At 44.1% G+C, this 25,841-nt stretch overlaps 1 protein-coding gene across 1 annotated transcript; it reads left to right on the top strand.

Annotated features, from left to right (window-relative positions):
- Positions 1-25,359, top strand: LOC131266785 (putative sodium-coupled neutral amino acid transporter 11). The gene is made up of 9 exons (XM_058269431.1): positions 1-63; positions 15,877-15,933; positions 17,561-17,752; positions 22,121-22,235; positions 23,958-24,213; positions 24,309-24,379; positions 24,460-24,621; positions 24,697-24,998; positions 25,075-25,359. The coding sequence occupies exons 1-9, from the start codon at positions 1-3 to the stop codon at positions 25,357-25,359; spliced, it is 1,503 nt and encodes a 500-aa protein (XP_058125414.1).
- Positions 25,360-25,841: the final 482 nt, after the last annotated feature.

Consider the following 25,841-nt stretch of genomic DNA (forward strand, 5'->3'; position numbering starts at 1 on the left):
ATGGAATCCGCCAGCACTAAGAAGAACACCGTGTCGGAGTTTAGTTACATGCTGCAGCGACAAGTAAATATAACTTATATCATTTTCTAAATTCCTCTTCTCTCAGAATTTACTACCTTGCGACTAGGAATTCAAATCCAACTCGTCATGCTCACTGCCAATAATGTGTGCATTTCCTTCCCTCTAGCCCAACCTCTATTCGGTGTATGTCATAAACCACACTTTGTGAAGGTTTAGCAAACGCTCGCTAGTAGAAATGGGTTGAATGCCAATCGAGCCACCTATTGGCACTTCGGCAGTCGTTCGAACGTCGAGTTCCTACGAACCTAGGGAGGAAAATGAAAAGGACAAACAATCCGAAAACCAACGCTGACCCGATCGTCCTGGGCACCATCACCCTTTGCCGTACGCTAGGCTACAATGTTGTCTACCACCCACGTTCAAACTGTCCGGACCTGTCGCTCCCGGAAAGGATGATAGAATACTAATTTATGGATAACCTTCGCCCGCTCGAGCGAGAGCCAGCTTCCAAATGGTTCTCCCCCCAACGGTCAGCTAGGTAACGGTGAGTCCTTTGGTGACCCGTTTTCGAAATGGTAGGAGATTGGAAATTGGGACAATTTAGAGCAACGTTTGGGATAAATCAAGTCCCCCCCGGGTGGGCGTTCCAGTCTACATTAGCCGTAGCACTGATGCGAAACGTTTGCATCTCGGGCAAGCGACCTTCAGCGTCCCCCATCCCAACGGGCACATTGTGGCATTTCTTCAATTAACAGAAACGCTTGAAGCACTGCGTGACCTTCACCCATCGGTTGTTCGGTTGGTACCGGAGGTAGCGCGCCCTTTGAACGATGTGGGTTGGCAGATTTTAAGTTTTGTCCAATATTTTGTACGCTACAGGCTTCGATGTTCAAGATCCAAGAGCTACAAAGATTACGAAAGATTACTCCCCTTCCTAAAAGTATCATGATATAAACTCCTATCGCCGCCAAGGGAAGAATATCGTTTCAAATAGAGATGTTCAAGGGTTTACGATAGAGTTGAAAGACATTGCCGAGGAAAGGTCGCACGTTGTCAAAGTTTCCAAGTTTTAGTAATATCACAGATAATCAGACCGAAATTCAAACACTTTCTTTCACAAGACAGCGAAATGGTATTGTCACAGTTTTGCTAATACTTCCTCACCGTTGCTCGAAAAGATTGCGAACATTCAGATCGCATAAATTCCTTGCGATTATCTCCTGGGACACATAATGAGAGCATGATAGAGAAGAAGGATGTTTATTGGTCAATCGGCACCGGTTCCCATGCTCGGGGGCCCATTATCCTTCCGCAACCAGCATCATCGTTTCGGTGGGCCGTAAATCAAACAATAAACAACTTCACTCCCTTCCAACTGAAAATCGATAAGCCAGGCCGGTGGCAGGTACCGTATCGTTCTTCACTAGCATCCCGGCCAAGCCGGGAGTTGGTGAAGATGCCCGGAACAGAAGCAACACACCATCTCTGCTCCAAATCCCCCCGACGATTGTCAGGACGAGACGTCTGTTCGTCTGATGATAGGCGGCGGGATCCGCGGTGGTTTGGCCGAGGGTGAATCCACCGGAGAGCCATTAACGCCATTCGGACAGCCGACGCGCTAAGCCTACCGAGAAAGGAATACGTAATCCTACTTGCCGTTCTGATGTCTACTTTACTGCATAATGATTCGCGTAAAGTATTCAGTATCATGACGGGTTGGCACACGGTTGATCCGGTTTCGCATTACCTAGAACCAAAGATTACCATGCAAAAACTCTATTCCTCCGCTCTCGGTTGCAATTGTTCATATAAAAGCGGAACCGTCAAGTGGAGCCGGGAAGTTTTCCTTCAGGGAAAAGAAACTTCAAAAGCATCGTTCCCCCGAACAAAATAAAGTTAAACAAGATCGTGCATGTCTTATCACTAGTTGATTTCTATCTTTTTTACGGTGCTGTCCATGGCCAATGTCATGTAGTTTATCACAATACCATAAAAATACACAAGGAGACATTGCCGATAGAGAATTCTAAGAATTGATTGGTGATGGACACGGAAATTCTGTTAATTTATTGCAGGTGTGCTAAACTAAATGTGCTTACTATCTTACCATACTCATCTATATCAATTTAGCTTCGGCATTTTTGCGCTGCCTTACAACTACTTTTTTCTATAGTACAGGCATTAGAGGTTCATCCTTTCAGTCATTCTTTTTATGATTTTATCTCCCAATGCCTCATTTAAATCTAATGCTAAGGTGATAGGATTTCAAACGGATTATAGTTTAAAACGGTTGCGTGACTTTCGTGTGGGCTCTACCTGTGTGCGGGACGTTTGTGGCGTGCACGCTGAACAGGAATAATGTACGATTTAATTGAAGCATTTTATTCGCGCCCTTTATCGAGGGGGAGTAGGAGTATAAAGCTCAAATTAGACTGGACTCAGTTAAATGGCTTCCTATTTGTGGCGCCACGTGAGATGGTTGCGGTAAGATTGCGACTTCCTCGACCATGTCTGAAGCGACTACCGCAAGCTTTTTCTTTAGTTTTTCTTGTATTTAAATTAATTTCAGCATCGATTTTGCTTGTCAGAACCGAGCTGAGTTGTAGCGGATATTGCGCAATTTGCTTCCAGTTTGTAGGCTCAAATTAAAAAGTAGATACATCAAAGCGAATGTGTTGCCTTCGGGGATTTTCCCTTGCTTTTCTCGTGCCGGTTAAGATTTTTGAAAACTTTTGTAGGTCTTGCGGCATTTTCAGTTTACGAAAGTAAATATTTTCATCGACAGCTTTGAAACTGTCTCTCAGCTAGCGAAATAACGTCGTCGACTAAATCTTTCCACCTCATTTACTTTGCCCGAAAACACAACATGAATTAATTAGCTGGTTAGCGGTACCAACGTTACCAGGATTTACATTTAGCCTATCGCTCAAGCATTGAAGCAGAAATGTTATGATTTGAAGTTTATTGCATCGTCTAGCAGTCCGTTCAATCCGATAGAATCAGCAACAGTCCAACAAAATAGGCAGAACTAGGAATGAAATTATCCCGAGCCCAACGGTGGGCGTTGAACTGTGTGCTACATTATCATCCAGATTATCGCCATTTCCTTGTCGGATAACATTTTGCTTTCGCAGAACTGAACTTCCACCTTCGCCCTGTTCTGCCGCACCGAAGTTGCATAATGTGATTCGCAAAATTGTTCGTTTGAATTGTTACGATCATTTCCGCTCATTTGAAACGGGCATCGCACTGCCCGGCAACAGCTGGCAAAAGGTTCGCTTAGCCGATTTTCACCGCGCATTTCCCCCCTCGAGTGTCGTTTCCAATGAATTCATCTGCAAACGAGTTCCCGGTCCCGGCTTTCCCGGGGTGCGAAATGCGGTCCGCCTGAGAAAACAGTTGACCAGAAACAACGGTCTAACGAAGCAGAGCAAACATAAACCTGACCTAATGTTGCCATTTCTATGCAAAGTGAAAGTAAATAATCCATAATTGAAATCATTGGTATCCGCCAACCAGCTAGTGGCCACTTCAGCGCTCCCTCGGGAACATGGCTCCTATTGCTTTGCGAAGTTTTAACCACGCTAGGAAGCCACGGAAGCGACGGCTCGGGAAAAAAGGTAAATTGGCTTTGTCTGGTTTGAGATACAATGATGAATAAACATGGTGGCGCTTGTCGGAAGGATTCGCACCCGAGAAAACATCCAGTTTCCGAGCGAACCGAGCGAGTGCGTGTTTGATGAAGGTTGAAGAGGTTTGCTTCTTGGTTGTCTCTTGAGTTGAATTAAGCGGAACGAGGAAAAACCAAAGCTACACGAAAAATACGGCATACTTCTCTCCACAGTTGGAAGTAAGGAAATGTAAATTTTATTGTGCATTTTTACAACAGAACTTTAATTTTCGCAAAATGTTGCTTTAATATTCGTTTCAATATTACCTCAAAATGTCACTTTGACTCCAAGGAATGGTGAAAAATTCCCATACTTTTTGCAAAAGTCCTTCGTATACCTTTCCTTTCCCTCATCGGAACTCCGGCATTAAGACCCATCCATAATTCCACACTGTCTGGCTTTCTCACCTCCCGTTCCGAGAAGCGGAAAAACACCCCCAGTTCCGACACAAGGGAAATTATGTTCGAAATGGTATTGAAACAGGATATCGCTCATCGGGATCGGTATCGGTGCGGATTGGATTCGTGGATTTGGATTTTTCGCAGCTAACTTTCCGCCGATGGTAGCGGTAACGGTTATCGATTACGATGGATTGTGTCAGTTCTGCTTTACTTAGGTTATTGTTCCTTACCACAAACTCGTGCAAAATACAACAGGGCGAACGAGCTTCTTTCGATCCCGGTGTGAATATCGATGGATGGTTTCGTAATCAATGTGAGGTGCAAATATCTGCCTTTCTTGTGCGTATATTAGTTTTTTACTCTTTCAATGATTTTTTTTCGAAAATAAAATTGGTAAAGAGCGCAAAATATTTGGTCTTGCAAGGTGCTCAAATGAAATAGAAAATTTGAAAAGTTTGTCGGAAACGTGATGTTTGATCAACAACTTGAATAACAACTTTATTTTTCCACTATGACAACATTGATAAAAAGATAACGTGTTTCTCTTTTCCCCTTCTATTTCCTGAAAATTAAATGTCATGTTTTTATAGTTATTCCAAATCCAAAACTTAGTAAGTTTTCCTCGCCATCCTGTACGTGGAATCTCAAAAGAAATCAGAAGTCCATTTGAAATCAACTTATATCACAAAAACCGAGCAAAGCGGTTAAGGGAAGATAAATCCCTTATCGGCTTTGTTGTCGTTCGATATGCGTCCACCTCAAACCTTCGCCGGTTCGTGAAAATCTGTTTCACGCCCTTCATTCGCATCCATTTGTTTGCTGTCGCACACTGTTTCTTACCGCCTACAACACCATGGCCATCATTGGGATCGTTTCTTTTCGCTTCGTGTTTTGTATAAAATAGATATCTGCAACACCTACGCGGTTCTCGATACAGGCCGCCGACGGTTTTTTCCCTCGTTTACACCTGTGTATCAATTCTATTTCCACCCAACAGGAGGTTGCCAACCATTCAGCATTTAAACTCAAAAATAAAATAAAATAAAATCTTGCTTTTACTGGAACGACAGTCGGTAGAAATTGGCCTGTCATTGGTTCCCCTAGATTTGTGAAGGTGTCTTTCAACGTTTCCTTTTTTATTTCAGCACAAATAAAAATACTTTAATGTATGTTTACGTACATCTACGTGGGATCGTTTGAAGACTTTGAAGAAAAAATATCGAACCATGCAACCATGCAAGTCCTTCAATAGAGGCGAACTTTTGCTTCTAAGGTTTCATTTTGATTCATTCAAATTTATTTCTCGGTGTAGAGGCGTTTTGGTGTTTTGTTCATGTTTTATCAGCGGGAAAATTTGCTTACACTTAACGTGGGGAAACTTTTATCCAACATGGCCCACCGATCGATCGTATGTTCTAACATTAAAGAGGAAGTAACATTACTTCATGAATATGCTTAAAGTTATCTCGTTTGTGGCACAAAAGTTCTAAAATTGTCCCAATTGCTGGCCTCAATTTTCCCTTTTTCGGCCCACGCCATCTGTTGATTCAGCAGCATCTCACTGGAAAAAAGGTACAGGCTCGTTCGGTTCAGCCAGCTTTGGCGGTTTCAAGGGTCCGACCTCGGATTGGCACCTCTCAAATCGGCCTCAACCTCATTTCCGCTTACCGTAAACAATCGGTTCCGGTAGAATTTAGTGCGAAATGATGTTCCGCCGTGTGCTACCGCCCGGTAGTTTACACGCCGGCTTACATAAGCCCTTCGGCCCTCGTTCATGCCGCAATCTCACACTCACTCAGCCTACCCCCAGCGGCACATCCCGGGCTCCATCGTTTCGCTTAGGCTCCGTTGAACGGTTGCAATTAAGAGACCAGTCGTAATCATCGTCGTACACGATACCCAATGTTCCTCTCACGCCACCCTCGTCATCACCATTGTTTTTGTCCTTTTGTGGTTATCCTTAATATTTCCTCCCATTCTTGTTTTTCGTCTTGCCAACGTTGTACCCCCACCCACGCCAGCCAGCTTCGTTTGGGGACATTTCACCGCTACGCATAAAACGATTTGTAAACAAAAGCATAAAAATAAACTTCTGCCGGTTCCGGCAGGGCCTTTCGGGAAGTTTTGTACGTTTGCAACGATTTCAACACGCTTCCAACACGTGGGAACAACTTTTTCGTGTTCGCCTCCGAATCAAAGCCCGCTGAAAGGCACACGCATGGGAAAACCGTTCCCGAACACGCGCGTTAAAAAAAACGAAAGCGAAACACAACTTACGCGACGGTGTTGTTAACGATGGTCATCCATGTTCTGAGTGGGCTCTTGTGTGGCTTTTTTCGCGGTAAAAGAAAACCAAGAGTACTCTCATCCTCCATTTTGGTTACCCTGAGGCGAACCACTTCTTTTGTGAGCAACAAGAAACGGAAGTAGAAGGGGAAACGATCCGAAAAAAGAAAAATCGGACAACGGTTAAGCGGTACGAACAACACTGTTAATAATTAATGTCCCGTGCTTGTTGGCACACTTCACGGCACGTTGATGTAATTTTTTCCGCCATTTTCCGCCAGCCCATTGGTCAAACGAGCTCTGTGGGTTGTGCGAATTTTCCAGCCGAACGCGCAACCAGCATGGAACGAGTACAGTATGTTTTTTCTCTTCAAGCTGCCCACCAGGTTTTGAAATATAACGCCATCGTTATGGAACAGGAAAAAAAAAGTCTCATCGAGCAATGGTTGATAGACATTAATAAATCCTCCACACGCCTCGGCCAATCGTCGGAGATGGCTGCTTTATCCTAGTAGTGATGAATGTTCCGATGATTGCGATGATTGAACAGAAACATTTGCTCATGACGTTTGGGTTTTTGCTCCCGGTCATACACCGTACGGTGCTGGCTAGCGTGGAAATACCTGGTCCAACAGAACTGATTGATGCGTTATTCTATAGAATTGAAAAATCAGTTTTCCGCCCATTTCCATGTGAAAGATTATTTATTTGAACAACCTCTGCTTTATGGACATTTGAAAATCTCGTATTTAAAATACTATCTTGAGGTATTTTAATAGTATTGTTTAACAGGTCACAAAACAGATAATGAAGATAAGAAAAACATATGTTTTTGCAATGTTAAAAATGTATGGTAATTTTCATTCAACAATGCATTGAAAAAGCTTATCAAAGGTAAAATTTAGAGGGAATTTAAAATGGTAAATAAAACAGCTCTTAAAAGATTATTCAATACATTTTTGCCTAGTCACAAGTTTTGAACAAACTCATCACCGGAGAAGAAATAGACACTTTCCAAATGCCTTGGAAATAAATTAAAAATATTCCCATGGCTTTCTCAAGAATGCTACTTTAGGAATCAAAGAAACTTAATATAAAAAGAGATTCCCATATGAATTTACTTAGTCCTAAAATATGTCACAATGGAAATCAAAACTATTCCGGTAATTGGCACCACCCTTTTTGTATGAAATCTAAACATGCAAATCCAGCAACCATAAGCAACAATGACTGAACAAATTCATGCTTCAACAAATTCATTGCTTTTTTGGTTAAAATTATTAGTTAGAGAAGAGTAAGTAAAACTTGAGAAATGTATGAAGGGAATAATAATAATTCTTCCTAAAAATTATATATTTCCATTTTGACAAAAATTCGCATAATTGCAAAAATTCGTTAAAAATTTCATAAAATGTATGTTTATCGAATTTGCGATCATTTTAAATTAAAGAAATTACATGCGTAAATTACTGTTCCTTCGTGCTACCCACTCCACTCTTGCTATTTAAATATCGGGTCTAATGCCCTTCTCCCATTTAGGACCTACGCATTTCAAATTCCGCACAGTTTTCCCCCGTCTGCGAACGGTTTGCATGGCATGAAATTACTTCTCCATTTTCACCAGCAAACAACAATGCTGCTGCTATGGCAATGACTTGCTGGGTGCGCCATTCAAAATATGTGGGAGGAAGACTGAGTCAAATTATAAAAAGCAACGGAAGCGTGCGGGCAACATCGGAAAGCGTGGCGCATTATCGAAGTTGAAGAATCGATAATTTAATTGAGTGGTAAAATCGTCCACCAAACGGTGGCTGCCAACATGCTTGCTCGTCTTCACGTTCCTGCCGTGGGTGCAAAGTTGGTCGGGAAATTCTTCACATTCCGTCACGCCTTCATTCGACACCCGGTAGAACGGTCGAAGCTTGGTGACTGGAAAACCCGTCCAATACGTCTGCAACGCTACGTCGGTAAAGGTATGCGGGTTGATATAAATTACATTCCAATGCCGCACACCATGACACTTGCAGTATGAAACACGGCCCTCAAAGAGTGCCCTGCGAGAAGAAAGTGCGGAACGGTTGCACACCGAGCCGCAAACGTCAACAACGTTTCCCAATGAGAATTGATTCAGAACGCGCAGTACCAGCACGACCGTGCTACTGAAACTCATGCTTGGGGTTTGGATTTTATGCTTTTCATTCATCGTACCTTCCACTCTGACCGCGTTATGTTTTTCCACCTGCCTGAAGAATGCAGCGTCACGTTTTTCCTGTGCTCCGTAAAGGTCCTTCCACTTGGGCGAATCTGAGCGGGTGAACATTACTGGCTTCACGCCTCGTTATTTCCACACGCAAAGCCTGGAGGGATCGGACAAACAACAAAAAAGAATAAATTTTGCCACGTGAAACCATGTGGTCACTTGGCTGATCAGAAGCTATAAACGATGCGTATTTCTCTTTTGTTTCCTTTAGCAAATGTAGAGTCAACCTGGCGTCTAATTTCATGCCATTTCAATCGAGCGGGTGGGACGGATATCAAGAAGGATGAATGTCCTTTTTCCACTTCTTGCAAGAATTTCCTCTTCAACAACAGGCCTCCAACGGCGCTCAACCAGCTGCTCAAACATTGAAAGAAAAATCCAGACTCCGAAAGATAAACTCTTGCGAGCGAATGGAAGCAACAAAACCGCACGACTCGTGCATTTTCGAAAAGAAATCTCGTTCCAGCCATCGGAGGCTGGGAAACGCGCGGGCGTCATAAAATGAATTAACTCATTCAGTTTTCGTGCTAACTAGCGGCGCTCGTCGAGCTGCTGCGCTGGTAGCCTAATGAATACAAATTGAGTTTTGGAGACACTCCTGCTCTATCTCTCTCCCTCTCTCTCTCACTGCTCCACGCCATGGACGGTGCTAGATCTTCTTGCAGCTTGTGCAGTCGAGCCAACCATGCCTCCTTAGCTTGCCAGCATTTCCCGATCCCCACCTCACCGATGCGGCGGCGAATGGCGTGAAAATTCTTCAACTTTTTCCCACCACTTTGGCCGAATCTTGCCTCCCCGATGGAGGCGCCTGGTGCCGGAGTGGCATTCTCGAACGGCACGCTCAAAACTAGCTCGAGTAAAGTTGAAAGCAACATGTTATTAGATACGTTTTTATTACGAAGACCTTTCCCCCCCCCCCCCATTTCCCCGACATCCTTATCCTCTCCTACCCACCTTGCTATCCCACATGTTCGTTCTGTTTGAAGCCGGTGATTTAGATTTTCGTATTACCCCATGGTCTGGCATAAAATATTTAACACCACCAACTTTGGCTGGTGCAAAGCCCCGCCCCAGGTACCTTCCTCGGCTATGGTTTCGATTTGCGCCCAAAAGCCCGCAATCCAGCCTGGTTGAGGCACCGTAATTGAGCGGCATGAGGCCAAATTTTGGACGCTGTCAACTGGTGTGACAACGGCAACATACGGTGTGTGTTTGTGTGTATTTGTACGAGCAGTGTTTCAAATTAGTTGAACTCTTCTGGCGACTCATGTGACGACGTGCGGATAGGCGCCTCGGGTGATACGATGTGATCGGTCGATTACGTGGTATGAAAGGTAAATGAATTTGATTCTGTCCAGCTCATCTTGCCGAACTGCGTGCTGTTAGGAGGTGACGAAAGAAATCTTCTACAGGTCGTGGAGGAAGTGCACACGGTGATGGTGAAACGAAAAGTTGAAACAAGTTTTTGTTACTCTTTATTAAGAGGATTTTACTTGGTACAGTAGTTCGAACCGGAATCGAAATTTTATCGAATTCTAACTACAAATCCGTGCTCCCTACTTGCAACAGGAATTAAAAACTGGGTTCACAAACTCTATTTCTCATTTTCCACAATTGATCGCATAAAACCCTACAGCTCACCGTAATTATTTTCAATACCTCTTTTTATGATCGTTTTCATAACGTCCACAACAATTCGGCACCGGTGAAGCGTTAATCCGTGCCCGCCCGTGGGTGGATTTCGCTAAACGGTAGATGATAATTAAGCACCGTAAATGCCGCGCAGGAGGTCCAGTTCTCGCTGGGTCCGGAAGTGGAGCGCGCGCCAAGTTAATCGTTGCTGGCCCATCAATAAACAAGTCGATTTAATTACAGCGATATCAAAAATGCAATTAAATCGCACACCATGCCTGGAAGCTTTTCAGCGCAGCAACTCTGGGACAGTGAACCGTTTCAATGAGCTTGACCGAACTGGAATGGATGAGAAAATGGGACCGGATCAATTTGGGGGAAATTTTGCAAGAGTAATTATCGGCGAAGTTGGTGGTGTGAAATTAACTGTTATGAAATATTTTGTTAATAAGTATAGGTCATCTTAAAAGGGAGTGTTTAATAATCAAACATTTTAACAAATTCGTTATATACACAAAAAATCCAACATTTCTCCACTTTAAGAGTAACATTTATTATGCTTTTCCGAACCTATCTTATTTAATTAAGTGTATCATCAACAATTTTATCTATGCGCTTCAAATGCCCTTGTCTAGATACTGAAACCAATCAAAACGAGAAAACACAGTCAACGTATCTTCAACGTTCCAACGTTATTTAATATCCTCTCAAGGGGTGCACACTTTACTGCATGAAGCGCAAACCGTTTTCCCGAAACTCACAGCCATGTTGACGATTCCTTCGGATTCAATCCTGTCCGTGATGGATGGCTGCCGTAACCCAGGGATTATTTTACACGCTTCGATCCCCGCACTGACTGCGGTACGGTTCAGAGAACGTGCATCTTACATTTTGCAGCACGGAAGAGCAACTCTGTGCCCAAACACTCGTGCTTTCGAGAAATTTCCGATACCGGGCGAATGCATCGTTTCCGGTAAATGCACCCGTCGATCAATAGTTGAAGAAAATCGTTGCATCTTCGGTACCATAAGACGAGTTCAACACGTTTTAGAATACGTTTTATTTCTTGTTTTGGGTGAACGGAGCAACATTTTGCAATCGATTTGTACATTGTTCGAGGAAAACGAGAGCTGCATTTGAGCAAGGGATATCGCTCGTGCGCAAATGGATAGGGAATTTCATCCAAAAAAAAAAGATTGAAATATATAAAACTTTACTTGCTGCCAACCTAGCGACTAGACGAGTTTTGTACAGAAAAAAGAAACTCCCTGCTTGCGCTGTGAATAACGGTCTGATGAGCGTGGTTTCATCCGTAGCGGTTGGCACAAATGCGCCAACTCGCACCTTAACCTTCAATCAGCATTTTTCCCTCGATCCACCTTCGGCCAAATAGAAGAATAGCTGATTGCGCTATCCTTGCAGCGAAACCCACCCATCACAGAAACTCCATTCGGAACCGGAAACACAAACGACATGATGCGCAATGACTCGGGCGACGTGTCTCGTGATCGATGTTCACTGTTGGAAAGGACCACGGAAAACGGGGCAGCAAGATTGGGGCAAGGAAATGCTGCTTCCCTGAGCGCGCTACCGAGGGAAAGTCAATCTCCAGCATTTCACGAGGTGGCAGCGGAAAACATGCACCACGACCGGATGAAGGTGCGTCAATTTTTGAACAGGTGCAGCTTCCTTCACGGAATCATTCTTTTCTTTCTCGTTTCCCATACCTAACTGTTGGAGCTGCCAGGTCTGGACTTTGAACGTTATTCTCTGGTGACGCCCCTTGTGTGCTTGTGTAGTGGGTAGAATATCAAGGATTTAGTGCAAATATTTGCCGACGGTCGAAAATACATACACTGACAAACACACACAAGCGGCTGATGGAATATTTTCCTTTCTCACGATCCAAAAATAGTCACCGCGGGCGCCTGGATGGATGGGAAAGGATTATTTTGCACAATGCTTTATTTTCTACCGTTCGCCCACCATTGTACTTAGCTTTTCTTGATGTGATATTTTTATGGAAATGATTCCACTACCGAAACGCTTCGTGTGCCAACAGAAGAGAAGCCAATACGAGGAATAAAAGTAGATGATCAGCTTTATTTGCATACAAATAATGCAACTGCCAGCGGATACCGCGAATAGAGTGGAAACAGTGGAATTTGCAGGTGCATTTTAAAGCAATAAAATAGTCAAAGTTTTTGTTTTGTTAATTATTCCAATCGCAGTTCGAAATGAGAAATGGGAAAAGATAACTTTATGAAATTCACCTGAATGGAAATTAAAATTTTAGCCTCGTTCCCGAAAAGTCAATTCGTAATTAATGTTTCTTATACGCCATATTTGCTCGGGACTGCTTTCCTAAGCCCTTCAATTCATCTAACTTCGGCCATGTATCTTCATCGTCGTAACAACGGATGAAATCCAACCGACGCTCGATTTCCGTTCGAACCATCTTGGTTCATCCCCATTGGACCAGTAAATCGCCATTCCGGATTTGCCACGCGTACGAAATTATTAAAAGACGATCCATTCCACCATAATCCCCCGGTGACCGGCTGGCGAGCTTCGAACGGTTCATCGATTGGGTCATAAATCTCTGGAACATGTTCCATCATTCATCAAAACCCATTGACGGAAACAACCTTCTTACCGCTCGAACGATAACGGCGATTGCGTAAGATAACATCCCACACGTCCGTTTTATTATGAGGTTCGTTCGCAAGGTCCGAAAAATAGATTGGTAAAGCAAAACAAACAGCACTAATACGATCGGCAAATATTTTCAGCATGCTCTATTTGCTGTTAGAATTGATTGAATCATAAAGTAACTATAATAAAATTTGCTTTCAACCCTTCTTCGAGAGACAACTTGTTCAAAACCAGCAACAACAAACTTGTCCGCAATGTTGTATTAATATTAATATTTAAATACATTTTTTAAATTGTATACAAAAAATTCAACATAAGGTCAAAATTCGCCTTTGAATAACCATTTTTCCTCAATAACTCCCTGCCTTAAGTGATAAAATATAATCGCAGCAGGAAATGACGAGCCAGTTTTGGGTCCAGTTGATTTTTATCTTTACCTCTCCTATCTGGTATCCTGTACCATTGCTGCCACTGTCTGGCAACCTTCCGTCGAGGAAAGCGAGTTCCGCACGGAAATGACCATTTCGTTCTCGGTTCCATCTCTATTCTACTGGTTTAACGCTTCATAACGCTGTAGTAAAGGCACGTGGCACGCAAACGATGCCACACAGAAGCAACAAGAAAAGTAAATCGTGAAAGAAAAATCTGCAAATAAGAAAAAAAGCTGGGTGCTTAGAAAACAGGCACAACGATACAGAACCCACGCAAATCGCACCACCAAGTGTTGCGTGTTAAAGCATCCTGTGGCAAGCGTTGAAGCACTAGAAATTGAGTTTCATGAAAATGCCAAACCACCAACAGGCACCGATCCGGATGGATGTTAATGTTGACGATGACGATGCCCTGTCGTCTCGGGCGACGGTTGTCTTTTTACAGCTTCTAGCACTTATTTTTGGTGCTATTTTACGTCACCGTCTATATCTCTTCTGTCATCGGTGGTGGGCAAACTTTGCCATCGCTTGATTTGGATTCAAATGCCGCAAAATGTTTTGCCCTTATTCAAACCATATCGAAACAAGACAACAACAAAAAAAACCAAACTCATCGCTCGCTGGCTTCGTGTGCCTTTTGGATTTGCTGTCTCATGACGTCACCAGACTGGTGCTCGCTCCCGAAGATACTCCGGATCAATTACAGATGCCCATCTCGCGTAAAAGAATGCTCGTCCAAGGGCGAACACAAAAGGACTTTATTTGGCTGGTATGATTTTTTCTTCCTTCTTCTCTACCACCTTAATTCCGAAAACGGGTGGACGGGAGTTTGTGTCTAGTCATGGGAGAAGATTCCAAGAGTGAATGGGACGCACAGTTCATCGACACGCATTCACGTCACGTTCCGAGGCAACACGCAATCAGCTGTGGTTTAAGGCTTTAGGGCTTTCAACCTCTTTGAATGCTGGGGACATTTTTGAACCGGCCAGCTTTAGCATGGCAGGCATTTGGAATGCAAAGCTGTAAGGATATGCGAACTGCTTCGGGGTAGATAAATAAGCAGTTTTTATTATCACTCATACATTAATCTTAAGTTTTGTATGTTATCGGGTACTGTGTATTTTATCGGGTATGTTCGTAAATTGTGTTTAAAAAAAATCGTTCTTTATTTAACGTTGATAAATGGATAAATGCGGTAATCTTTCTCTTGCATTCTGTATAAGCAAACTCCTTGCAGCTTGCATCAGAAAACTATTCATTTTAATTTACCTCTATACCTATGTTCCATTAATTTAAATCAAACAACATGTTGCTGGCTCGACCTTAACCTCTGCTCACCTTGCGAGTAATTTCAATTTATGTCGCCTGCCTTCCGCTGCACTATCGTTCCCGGTTTCGGGTGTCGTTTAAGCCGCTTAGGGCCACTCCTGGCATGGTTTTATCTACTTGCTCCGATACTCACCAAACTAGCCGGTACAACGAACCGCACTTCTCGAAAATCCTTCGCTTTCGTCGTCCCCGTAAGAGAACCACCGTACGCGCGAAGCAGCTTACGTCCGGAGGACACTTTCGTACGCTGTTCGTTTCAGCCAAGTGGCTCTCAAAAAGGGGGAGCGCATGTGTGGCGAAGGACTCGAGAGAAATAAACTGCCGCATCCGTCATAACGTGGTGGAGTGTTTATTCTTTTATCTTCTGCACTTGCGATCTTTCTTCATTTTATTCGTCGCCCGCCCTACAGTAGGCAACAGGCATTGATATTCATAGCGGTGAGCTGTGGCGATTCATAGTGAAATTTCGAATTTGAATGCACGGAACCGTCGGTAGAAGTGAGCAAGAGAACGCAAGAACACCGCGAAGAGCGCACATTTTGGTTGACGATGGAAGCGCCTGGTACTTGACGCAAGTTGCAATGGAGTCGCATGGTGGGGGACGGTTGTGGTATGTGGGGTATGTAGACACTACCATTTCAAACACATACACAACCTGCGCACACATACTGCCCCGCGGCCACCGTTGGGGAATAAATGGAAAGATAAAACTAAACCGCGTTCTTCGACCGGGGTAAATATGATCTGCTCGGAAGGGCGTTGAAATGGAAGCGTAAAAGAAACCGGCCCGAGACGGACGAAGAAATTAGGTTTTCCACCAGTCCAACGGTTCACCATATCCCATTTTTTTCCCGCAAGAAGGAGGAGAAGATTGCACAGTCCCTGGTGGTAAATCGTTCTATTCCCACGATTTCCATTTTTTATCACACGGGAAAAGTGGACCATCGAGAGATGCAAATTTTTTTTCCTCCACGTCATACATAACGAAGCGTGATCCGGCCGGGTCGAACATGACAACCTTGGTAGCACGGGTGTTTGATAAGGATTATCCGCCCCGAAAGTATCGCATGCCCGCCCGTTTGGTCCGCTCGGAAATCGAAATACTTACCCTCGAGTTGGTTTTAATTTTTCGCCCCGATAGTTGAGTTTTTCGAAATTCCATTTTTCTCATATTTTTTCGTTTTTTTCAGGGCAGTGATGACTCGGCTGAAGTGAATGCATTCGATGACATCAACTCGTTGATGAAGGTAAGTTCCACGAGAGTGTCCCACTAGAGTTTCCCGGATTTAAATTTTCCCATGGCCCTTGGGAAGCGTGGAAAAATCCCGCACACTGACCTGTCGCCACATGGGTTGGATGTGAAATTTTATCCCTCCCTCCACCAGCACAGCATGGGACCTGCTGTGATATACACGAGAGGTCATAGGAAATTGTAAAAACAACACGGATGATTTAAAAGCACCGTACCAAAATATTTATTTCGTTCTCGTGAGTATACTTTAAGCCGCCTGGCAATCTATCGATTGCATTTTGTTCCAGAGTAGTTTGGCGAACAGTCGAAAAGCCATTGAAGGACTTAAATCCAGTATCATACTTGAGCATACAGAGTTTGCTAGTTTGCTTTTTTATTGAGGCATAAAAATATGAAAATTTATTCCCTCATTGGCCATTGTAGTTGTTAAAACACTGCAAAACCCTTTATTATATTGAAGTAACTATTAATAATTATGTTCATCCCAAACCGCCCAGCAAGTAAACGCAAAAACTCAATGCGTTTGTCACGACTTCAATACTTTTTACTCCACTTCGAAAAGGGCCACTTCTGGAGATGACAGCAATGTCAACCGGTACTTATGTTTCATTTAACCTCCCGTAAAAAATAAAACCACTTAGAACCTACAGTGGGATACATACTTCTCCCCCAGCTCGTCCCCAAGCGTTCAACAACACCACCCCCGACAGAGAAATGCCATAAAAGTCAAGCAGAAGCTAAAAAGCAACCGGTGCCGAAACCAGTCAGTTGCAGTCGAGTTTGATGGAGGATTCGGTTGCCAATATATATTTATATATTGTGCCTAGCGCAAGAAAACTTCGCCGTCCTTTGCGGCGTCCCGTGGGTCGAAAGCCAGCCAACCCCTGGCAGTTCGCTGGGTGGTGATTTATTCAACGCCTCAAACAGACTAAACGAAACCCAACGATATCACTCAAATGCACATGACGTTTCCTTAATTAAGTTCTTGTTCATTTGCGCTTCCGTCCAGTGCAGAAAAGTTCCGCTTTTTGCCGTAGAGTATGTCACCGAGTGACACATTTCCAAATGGTACTGGTTAGTGTTTTGGCAAGAGAATAATTGGATAAGTTTTTTGACAATTACCTAGTTTACGCAAAGCAAATGTTTAAGAAAAGCATTCTGGTTTTAATATTTAAATAAAATTATTTTAGAAAGTTTACGATGGACTATCGACAGTAAAAAAAAAAGATGAAATGTTTTGCAGACATCGCGTTTTCATCGACATTAGGATCTCTTAATTGTCTTTTCATATTCATAAAAAGGCAAATGAAAACAGCCAAACAATTAGCGCTATTTGTTTTGTATCTAATTTCACCGAAGCTACTTATTTACGGCCTTCTCTTTTGTATTCATCACAACTTCTCTGCGTAAAACTTTATTTAAACATACTCTCCACACTCAGCATCCAGCGCAGGCTCGCTTTTCCCGATAAGGCCTCCATCAACCCAAAACCCAATTAGCTTACCGTAGTAATTGCTCATTAAAATACGGGTCCACTTTATTTACACCGCTGACCGGCCTCCGGATGGGCCTACTTCCGGCACCCTCCACCATCGGACCCGCGTCCGTTTCACCTGTCGAAGAGGGAGGCGAACCAGGGTAAACAGACCGAAGCCTTATCGTCGCTCCCGCAAGCATCCTTCAACTACATCAATTCAATCGTCGGCAGCGGCGTCATCGGCATCCCGTACGCGCTCCATCGGGCCGGCTTCGGGCTTGGTCTCTTTCTACTGGTGATCGTCGCCACGATAACGGACTACTCGTTGATTTTGATGGTAAGTAACGCCGGTAACGTGCGAAGAATCCCGGTGGATCGTCTTGTTAGTCTCTTTTTGAGCTAGGCTGCTCGTCTAACACACGACGAACAAGTATCGGGGGATAAAATTTGAGAAGCAAGTAATCAAATCGTCAAACTACACGCACCCTGTTTTACTCATCTACGTACCTTAACTTATAAAACCCTAAAAGCAGATACCGAAAGCACGGCAGATTTGCGAGAACCCCCCATCGGCTGAGATCGGTTTCGTTCGGTGGAAAACTTTTTGGCATTCTATTTCATACCCTGCTGACGTCTGTCCACAGGCTTACAAGCCCCGTCCATGTTTACAAGCGGGTTCAAATTTTATTACACCATTCCAATATCACAGCACCTCATCGTACCCTCTCCAGCAACGTGCGGGGCATAAAATGTTGGAGCATAGGCATGTTTTAAACGATCCAGATGGGCCCAAGATGTAGCCAGCATCTTCGGAGAACCGGCGCGTGCACACACATTTTCGATTCTTATCCAGTTCAGCTTCCGCAAAAGTGATGGTTATTGAGGCGAATGTTTACAAATTCATAACCCACATCAAGCCATTTCGAGAGCACGGGAGGGGGGGAGAGGTTGAAAAAAGAGAGAGTGAAATAAAATAAAATGGAGTGATGAAGCTTTAACGCCCGACCGCTGGTTAACGGTTTTGGGAGTGTCGACGAAGATGGGTGATTAAATAAGGCTGCGAATAAACTTTTCCTAGAAGAACACTGTTTTTGGTTGTTGTTGTGACTGAGCAACAGATTCTCGCTATGCATGCACGGTGAGGCTGCGAAAAAGTATAAGTTGGGCTTTCTTGATGGTTGTGTGATGAAAAGTTACGCTCCACAAATCCTCCAAATTGACAGCCGCGTAAGTAAAGCAAGGAGAGCCATAAAAAGGTTCGTTTTATTTCCAGTTACCGTTGGATTTTACGTGTGTTCTGTGAAGTCCCGTAGCCTATCTGGCAAGTGGGAAGCGGCGCCACCAAGCAATGGGTGGTGATTTAACCTTCTCAATGGTAATGCCGAGCTGTGCTCATCAAGATACATACAAGCCTGCAAGACTTTGTTTAAGCTGAACAATACACACTCGAGGACCAGTAAGCCATTTTCCGGCGGATGCGGTGCACCGTGAGGACGCAGTTGTATTAGCATAATTTATTCTGCGCCACAAAAGCATTGGCTCTTGATAAAAGAAGAATACAGACATTGAGGCAAACGATGTCCCAAATGTCCGCTAGCGCCAAAGTGGAACATGGAATACAAAGAAAGGGAAAACCAAAAAAATATGTGTGGGAAATTTCAACCGAATTTTCTATCGCAAGGTTCACAACGGAGTTGCCGTTTTCGCCTCCTTTAGAACAAATGTTCCTTTCTTATTTTTAAATGCATCAGGTCGCCGGTTTCTGAGCTGCTCAATACCGTAGACAGCTACTACGCGTAGGAAGGAAAGACGCCATTTCCTAATGACAAAACTCCCGCAGAGCAAACATCTGCAGCATCAGATATAGAAAAAAACGGGGTACACTGCATCCTCGGGCCAAAGGAAAATGCGGGAAAACGAGCGCGACTGACAGGTCACGGACGCTATGTGCTAGTGAACCGCGCGTTTGATAAACGAAAATAGAGTGGAAACCGACAACAAGATAATTTCAATCGAATGAGCAGTCTGATGGCACGTCGGGGAAAACTTTTGTTCACACTTTTTCCAACGATAGCGAACGGGTTCGGACAATAGAAAGTGGAAAAAATGAACCCTTACCAAGCAACCGAAACGCGGAAGAGGAAAAAAGTTGCTCTCCCTTCAATGTACTTCACAAGGTCACGGTTGCGGTTGCTCGGTGAGCGGCTGTGTTCGGCTCCAGGAAACTTGGTGTCGTTTGTGCAACGTTAACTTCTTCCCAACCCGGTTAGGTATCTGTTTGATAGAACAAAGGTCCTTAAAAAAAGCGAGACGAACAAAGCGAAACCTCACTGGACGGTTTGGAGGTTCATCCGAGCGTTTTGTTTCTCTACAAGAAAATACATTGTATTTTCCCACCCAACGCCCTGCCAGCTCCTTGGACACTAATGGGACGAACCCACGTTAACTGGACCGGACATCAAGTGTCCTTTCCGCAGAAGGGACAAAAAGACCTCATAAATTCCACCACCGAGCAAAGACAACACAAAGGATTGGAGCTATGCTAAGCATTCCATTAGCGAAGTGGCCCCACTTGGAGGAGTATTTAATAGGTGAGAGGGCGGGTGGACGGTGTTTCCTTAGGGACGACGCACGGAGTTCCGGTTTGCATTCGTTTGGCAAGATTGCTTTTTAATCGCATTACGGCGAGCGGGGAAAATTAGAGCCGATTCGTCAAGCGGCGATGACTCTGCCGCGGCCGGGTGGGTTTCGTTCCCTTGGTGGCCAGTTTTCCCGAGCTAAATGGAAGCGCGACCTGCGAGGGCAAGGCAGGGACGGAACTTCATTGTTCTCTTCATTTTGTTGGTGGTAGAATTCCTTTGCCGTTGAATTATTTGCTCCCGGTTCGTGGGATTGGAGCGAGTTCAAGCCAATTTTCAGATGAAACATGTGCACCATCGGCTCCCACACATACACCCACCCGTCAGGTTTATCTCGCAGGAAGGAACTTTTGGCCTGCTTTGGGCACAGCTGACGCGAGATCACGTGCGCAGGTACTTTGAAGAAGGCGTACTTTCGTTGGAGTTCCCCGTCCGACAGCGGCAACATGATGGACTTTCCCAGACGGAAGGGGTGAGAGGGTACAAGAGTTGATCGAAAACAAAAGAGCAGCTGAGTGCCTGGAAAGCAATGTTTTGTGAATGAATAATATATCAGACCAGGGAAAATCACCACGGAAAATCTTACAAACGAGGGCGCTGAAATCTTATGCACGCACCCACACAAAACGCACTCACATAGTCGCAGGTGGTAGGTGTTGTACCGTCGCCGACACGTGTATGTGCATCGGCGGCATCCCACACCGTCCGGAGGTCCTCGACATTTCAACAGTGCCGTTAGCCATTTCCCTTGCATCTTTCCCAACGTGAACCTCGGCCCACTCTCCTCGTGAGTGGGTAGTTACCGGTGCTTGTTCATAAATTGAAACAAGTGGTGCCACCTTCGCAGCCGTGGGACGCTATTTTGGGTGAGAAATGGACAAAATTCCCTCCGGGAGCCTTTCTACAGCACGCGTGAGTGACGAGATGCGGTCTCGGTTAGCGTGAATGTGCCGTCGTGCATAATCCACTCCACCGAAAACATCCCACCACGCGTCTCTGCATAGCACAAGAAACGAGGCGAAATGAATTTCTGCCTCTCCTGCCACGATGGCCCATTGTTCTGGGTGGAGGATTAATAGTAACGATAAAGGATGAGATTTAACAGAAAATGGGCTCAAACGACGGCATAAATCTTGGCAAGCGTCTTCGTTTCGGCTCAGCCAGGTAGCGTTCCGGGCCTTGTTGCAGCGTGTTTGAGCAGGTTTTGTGCGCTAGAAGCATTGAAATTAATGCACGCCAAGCTCATTATGAATAGTTATGGAGTGTAGCAAAAGAAGGGCAACACACCTGTTTTCATTTAAACACTAACACGTGTCTCTTAAGCATGGGTTATATTTAAATGCCAGCAACCTTTATATACTTTCCTTGCCAAACTAGCACACCTCCGAATATAGAGTGGGAATTCCTCTTTAATATGATTTCCAAACTTAATCATCGCAACATTGTAGATATTTATGTTTTGTTTAAGTACTTCGCGGTTAGTTTTTGAAAGAGAAAAAAAGTTTTTACTTACGCGCAAAGGAAGGACGTTGAAAGTAAGAAAATATATTCAAAGCAAGAGAAATATCATATTTGTCAAGAACTCGTCACTTTGTATAACAATATTTTCTTGTAATATTTACTACTTCAATCTGTTTATTTTTTATAAGCATTTCTTGATATTTTATTTTATTCTAGAACTTACTTATACCAAATTTCTTATTAATGTCCATTTTTACTGGCAAAACATTAACCCTAACGTAACAAAGTAACAAATCAATCAGAAAACAACAACTCCCATTCAACATTTTTCCTCCTTGCACCTAAAGCGACTTCAAGAAAAACTAACCACAACATGCCCTGTCTTCAGTATTCGAGGAAGCAAACAGCTGAATAGGATAACCGTGCCATGAACAATCGGCATCCAAATGGTGCTTCTTTTCATCGTGATTTGAAATTTAAATGCAGTTTCGACGGGACGGACGCAGCTGATCCATTGGCTTTTCAGTGTTGTGGAGTTTGTAATCGAGTTTTTAACTTTCTTGTTTTTATCCTTATCTCACCCCCTCCCCCTGGCTTTCACACAGGTACGCTGCGGACACCTGTGCGGACGATTCAGCTATCCGGGCGTGATGGAAGCTGCTTATGGGAAGGGTGGCTACTATCTGCTATCGTTGCTGCAATTTATGTACCCCTTTCTAGGTGAGTGGTTTCAGGCGTCAGTTGCAGTTTCAGCGTTGGTACCTGTTGTTTCAACCCACTTTGCCGTTGCAATCAGGGTGAAAATAGATGACGAGAGTAGGAAAGAAGAAGAGAACGATGGGCCAATACAAACATGGCGAGATTCATACTATCATAAAGTCGAGCACCAGTCACGTTTTTCCTGCTTCCAGGCTACACTAAATTTTCCGAACAACGTTGTTGGTAGCCACTGTTGGATGGTGGCCAATTTAAAAAACCTCGTCCTCGTCCTCCAAAATGTACCTCATAGAGAGCTAGCAAAACACGTACGCCACCTGTAAAACCACGAACCCTAATAAAGCATCTCGCGAGAACGTACCGAAAAACCTCATCTCCAACACACATTGCACCAACACTTACTCCGAACGAGCGAAGGGTTTGAAGATGGGGAAAAATCCAATTTAATAGCTTCTCCCTGTGGCATTTTGTACTACGCCGGTGCATTTCAAGCAGGACCTGCTTCCAAAAAGCGACGTGAGAACTAGCATTCTGCTACGGGCCCATTAAAGGCTCCAGGAGGGTGATTTATTTCGCAACAGCACGCCGCCACCTGCACCTTCGAACTGGTTCCGAAAATTGTACCAAGGGCATTTATGGCCCCAAAATGGCTAGACAGTAGGACAGTACGCAATTAAAAGAACAGTAAATGTTGCCACACCTTACCACCCCGCACTAACAAGTCGTCCAGTTGAGTTGTATACGAATCACGGTTAGTTTGACCAAATAGCTGGAAAGAGCTAATTAGTGCAGTTAATCCAATAACAATCTTACAGCGCCTACGAGAATACCTGTCTGTCCGATCGCTTCCTACTTATTCAATTAAAACTTTACCATTGCTAGCGCAAACAACAGCCAACAACGTGTGCTGTTTCAACCTACGACATGTTTCTCGGATCAAATACTGCGTCCTATCGTTTGTAGAAAAAATAAATAAAAAAAGTAAAAGAAAACCTTGAAAAACATCTGTCTGTCGTTTCATAAGTACCATTAGAACTTGTATTAGAAGAAATACTTGAAACAATCATGATCACGACTTCAAACTGAAGCTGTTTATTGAACGTGTCGTGTCGAGCGAAGATAATTTTCTGAAACCTGAAGAAGTTTGGTACAGTATGGTAACCAATTTTATTTTTTATTGAAATTCAATTCTTTCTGAGTGTGATGCTCATTGTATTGTGAACTATTTGATTGGAACTATTTTGTAAGATAATTTTGCGTACGTTTAATATTTTATTTGTATCGAGATAAATTTTGTTTGAACTTTAATGTTTAATATTTTTAATGTACATGCTTTCTAAGTGCAAAGTGTTCCAGTACAAGCAACAGAATAATTACATTTTAAAATAATAAATCTCAGAATCAACCACTTGCTGATTTAATTTGTTCAGCCCTACGTTTACCAGGTCCAAATAATAAGCTAATTACCCAAACCTATAACACCGAGATCCTAGGGCTGCTCGTTGCGTGGGTATTGCACTCCGTTACCCACTGTCTATTTTTCCCACTTTTCACTAGCAGTTCACTAAATGGCCATTTTGAAGCGAGTAGAATGTTCTTTGTTCATAAAACGTCACTCTATTCTTCCTCCTCCATGCCCGGCCGTACAATCTGTTGCCGACCACTGGTTGCGGCCGACTCGGTTGGCGCCTTTGTGCATGCAATGTCACCCGTTGTCCCGTGCAGCGATGATATCGTACAACGTCGTCGTGGGGGACACGCTCTCGAAGGTGCTGGTGCGCTTCGTGCCGTCCTGGGGCAGCTCGATGGGTGCGGTGCGGTTCGGGGTGGTGCTGGTCGTCACCATCTTCGTCGTGATACCGCTCTGCCTGTACAAGAACGTGTCCCGGCTGGCAAAGGCAAGCTTTCTTAGTCTGGCCTGCGTGGTGCTCATACTGATGGCCGTCGTTTACAAGCTGCTGTCGGGCGATTACCGAGTCGTGTAAGTAGACGGTAACGGATAGAGAATGCTGAGACGCCTTGCTTAATATTCCTTTATCTTCGTTTCCCACACAACAATACACCTACTTCATCCAGCCCCGATACACCAGAGTCCTGGCGATTCGCTCACAGCGATCTCATTCCAGCCGTTGGTATAATGGCATTTGGTAAGTCTAGGTCAGGATGGCACCACGGTACACACCAACACACTTCACAACCTTTGCCATCTGCTTCGATACGTTTGCAGCGTTCATGTGCCACCATAACACGTTCCTCGTGCACCAGTCGATGCAGGACGCTACCATGGAGCGCTGGGAGAAGGTGACCCACATTTCGGTCGGCTTCGCATGGCTCGTGGCGGCACTTTTCGGTATCGCCGGATACTGCACCTTTCGGGCACTTTCGCAAGGTATCCTGGATACAGCTGAGTGTACATTTGATTCCGTTCGTTCAGACCGTTTACTCCAACTATACGCACTTTCAGGGGATCTGCTGGAAAACTACTGCTGGGACGACGATCTGATGAATTTCGCCCGCGTGCTGTTCTCTATCTCAATTCTGCTGACGTTCCCCATCGAGTGCTTCGTGTCGCGGGAAATTGTCCGTACGCAGATCAAGCGCTTCTACTCACAGGAGGTCGTCGAGTACGACACCGACAAGGACCCGAGCCACGTGACCGGCGAAGACGACGACCGCAAGTCGATGATCACGACCCTCGTCATCGTATTCGCAGCATTCATTATCTCACCTTACACCGAGTGTCTTGGACCGGTGCTGGAATTGAACGTAAGAACCCAAGCAAACCAAGAAAATGGTCATTTTTCAACATGCTTCAGTGAAAACTTTTGTCCTTTTCTTGCAGGGCTTACTAGCAGCAATCCCACTGGCATACGTTCTTCCCGGACTGGCCTACATTCGGCTGAGCCCTCACTCACTGTTCAGTCAGGAGAAACTGCCGGCCTTGGGTCTAGTGGTATTCGGCACGATCGTCACCATTTCCGGTGCGGCCATCCTGATGCCGAACCTGATCGGCGATTGTCGGACGGGTATTATCATGGGATACTGCAAGGATGACGAGCTTGCTACCAACGGTACGGCATTTGCGACGTCCACGATGGAGCCCAATTGTGCAACGGACAAGATATAAATCACGATTCTACATTTGACAAAACAAAACAAGCAGAACAACATACGGAAGTACGCATAAAACTCTAAAGTATCATACACAACACAACCAAGAAACCAAAACAACAGGACGAATGAAAACAATCAATACGATTTTACATGAAACAGAAACCAAAGAACAGTCAAGAGTTTAATTATGTTAATAGATTAAAAACAGTTCTATATGATATTTTATGATGAACTTGTTAATGTTTCAAATGCAAAATTTAACAACTTATTGTTATGAGCGTATTATAGAAAAAGTTACTGATTACAGTATATTGAAAATGATCAACATTACAATTTCGATCGCTCTTTAAGTTTTGTTAATCTCAAACAAACAAATTCTCTAAAGTCACAATGCAAGAGAAAATCAGCTTTATGTACCTGCAAGTCTGCATCCGACCACTGGAACTTTTCTATACCATGTTCTTATAAAAAGTTACTCTGTCTAAACTTCGTACA

The sequence above is a fragment of the Anopheles coustani genome, chromosome 2 (assembly GCF_943734705.1).
Source record: "Anopheles coustani chromosome 2, idAnoCousDA_361_x.2, whole genome shotgun sequence".
Classification (NCBI taxonomy): Eukaryota; Metazoa; Arthropoda; class Insecta; order Diptera; family Culicidae; genus Anopheles; species Anopheles coustani.

Bases quoted from the DNA above. Each gene is read 5' to 3' on its own strand.
- LOC131266785 (XM_058269431.1), top strand. From the start codon at position 1: ATGGAATCCGCCAGCACTAAGAAGAACACCGTGTCGGAGTTTAGTTAC. The intron at 64-15,876 runs GTAAATATAACT...CGTTTTTTTCAG, and splicing joins GTTACATGCTGCAGCGACAA to GGCAGTGATGACTCGGCTGA. The intron at 24,214-24,308 runs GTAAGTAGACGG...TACTTCATCCAG, and splicing joins TCGGGCGATTACCGAGTCGT to CCCCGATACACCAGAGTCCT.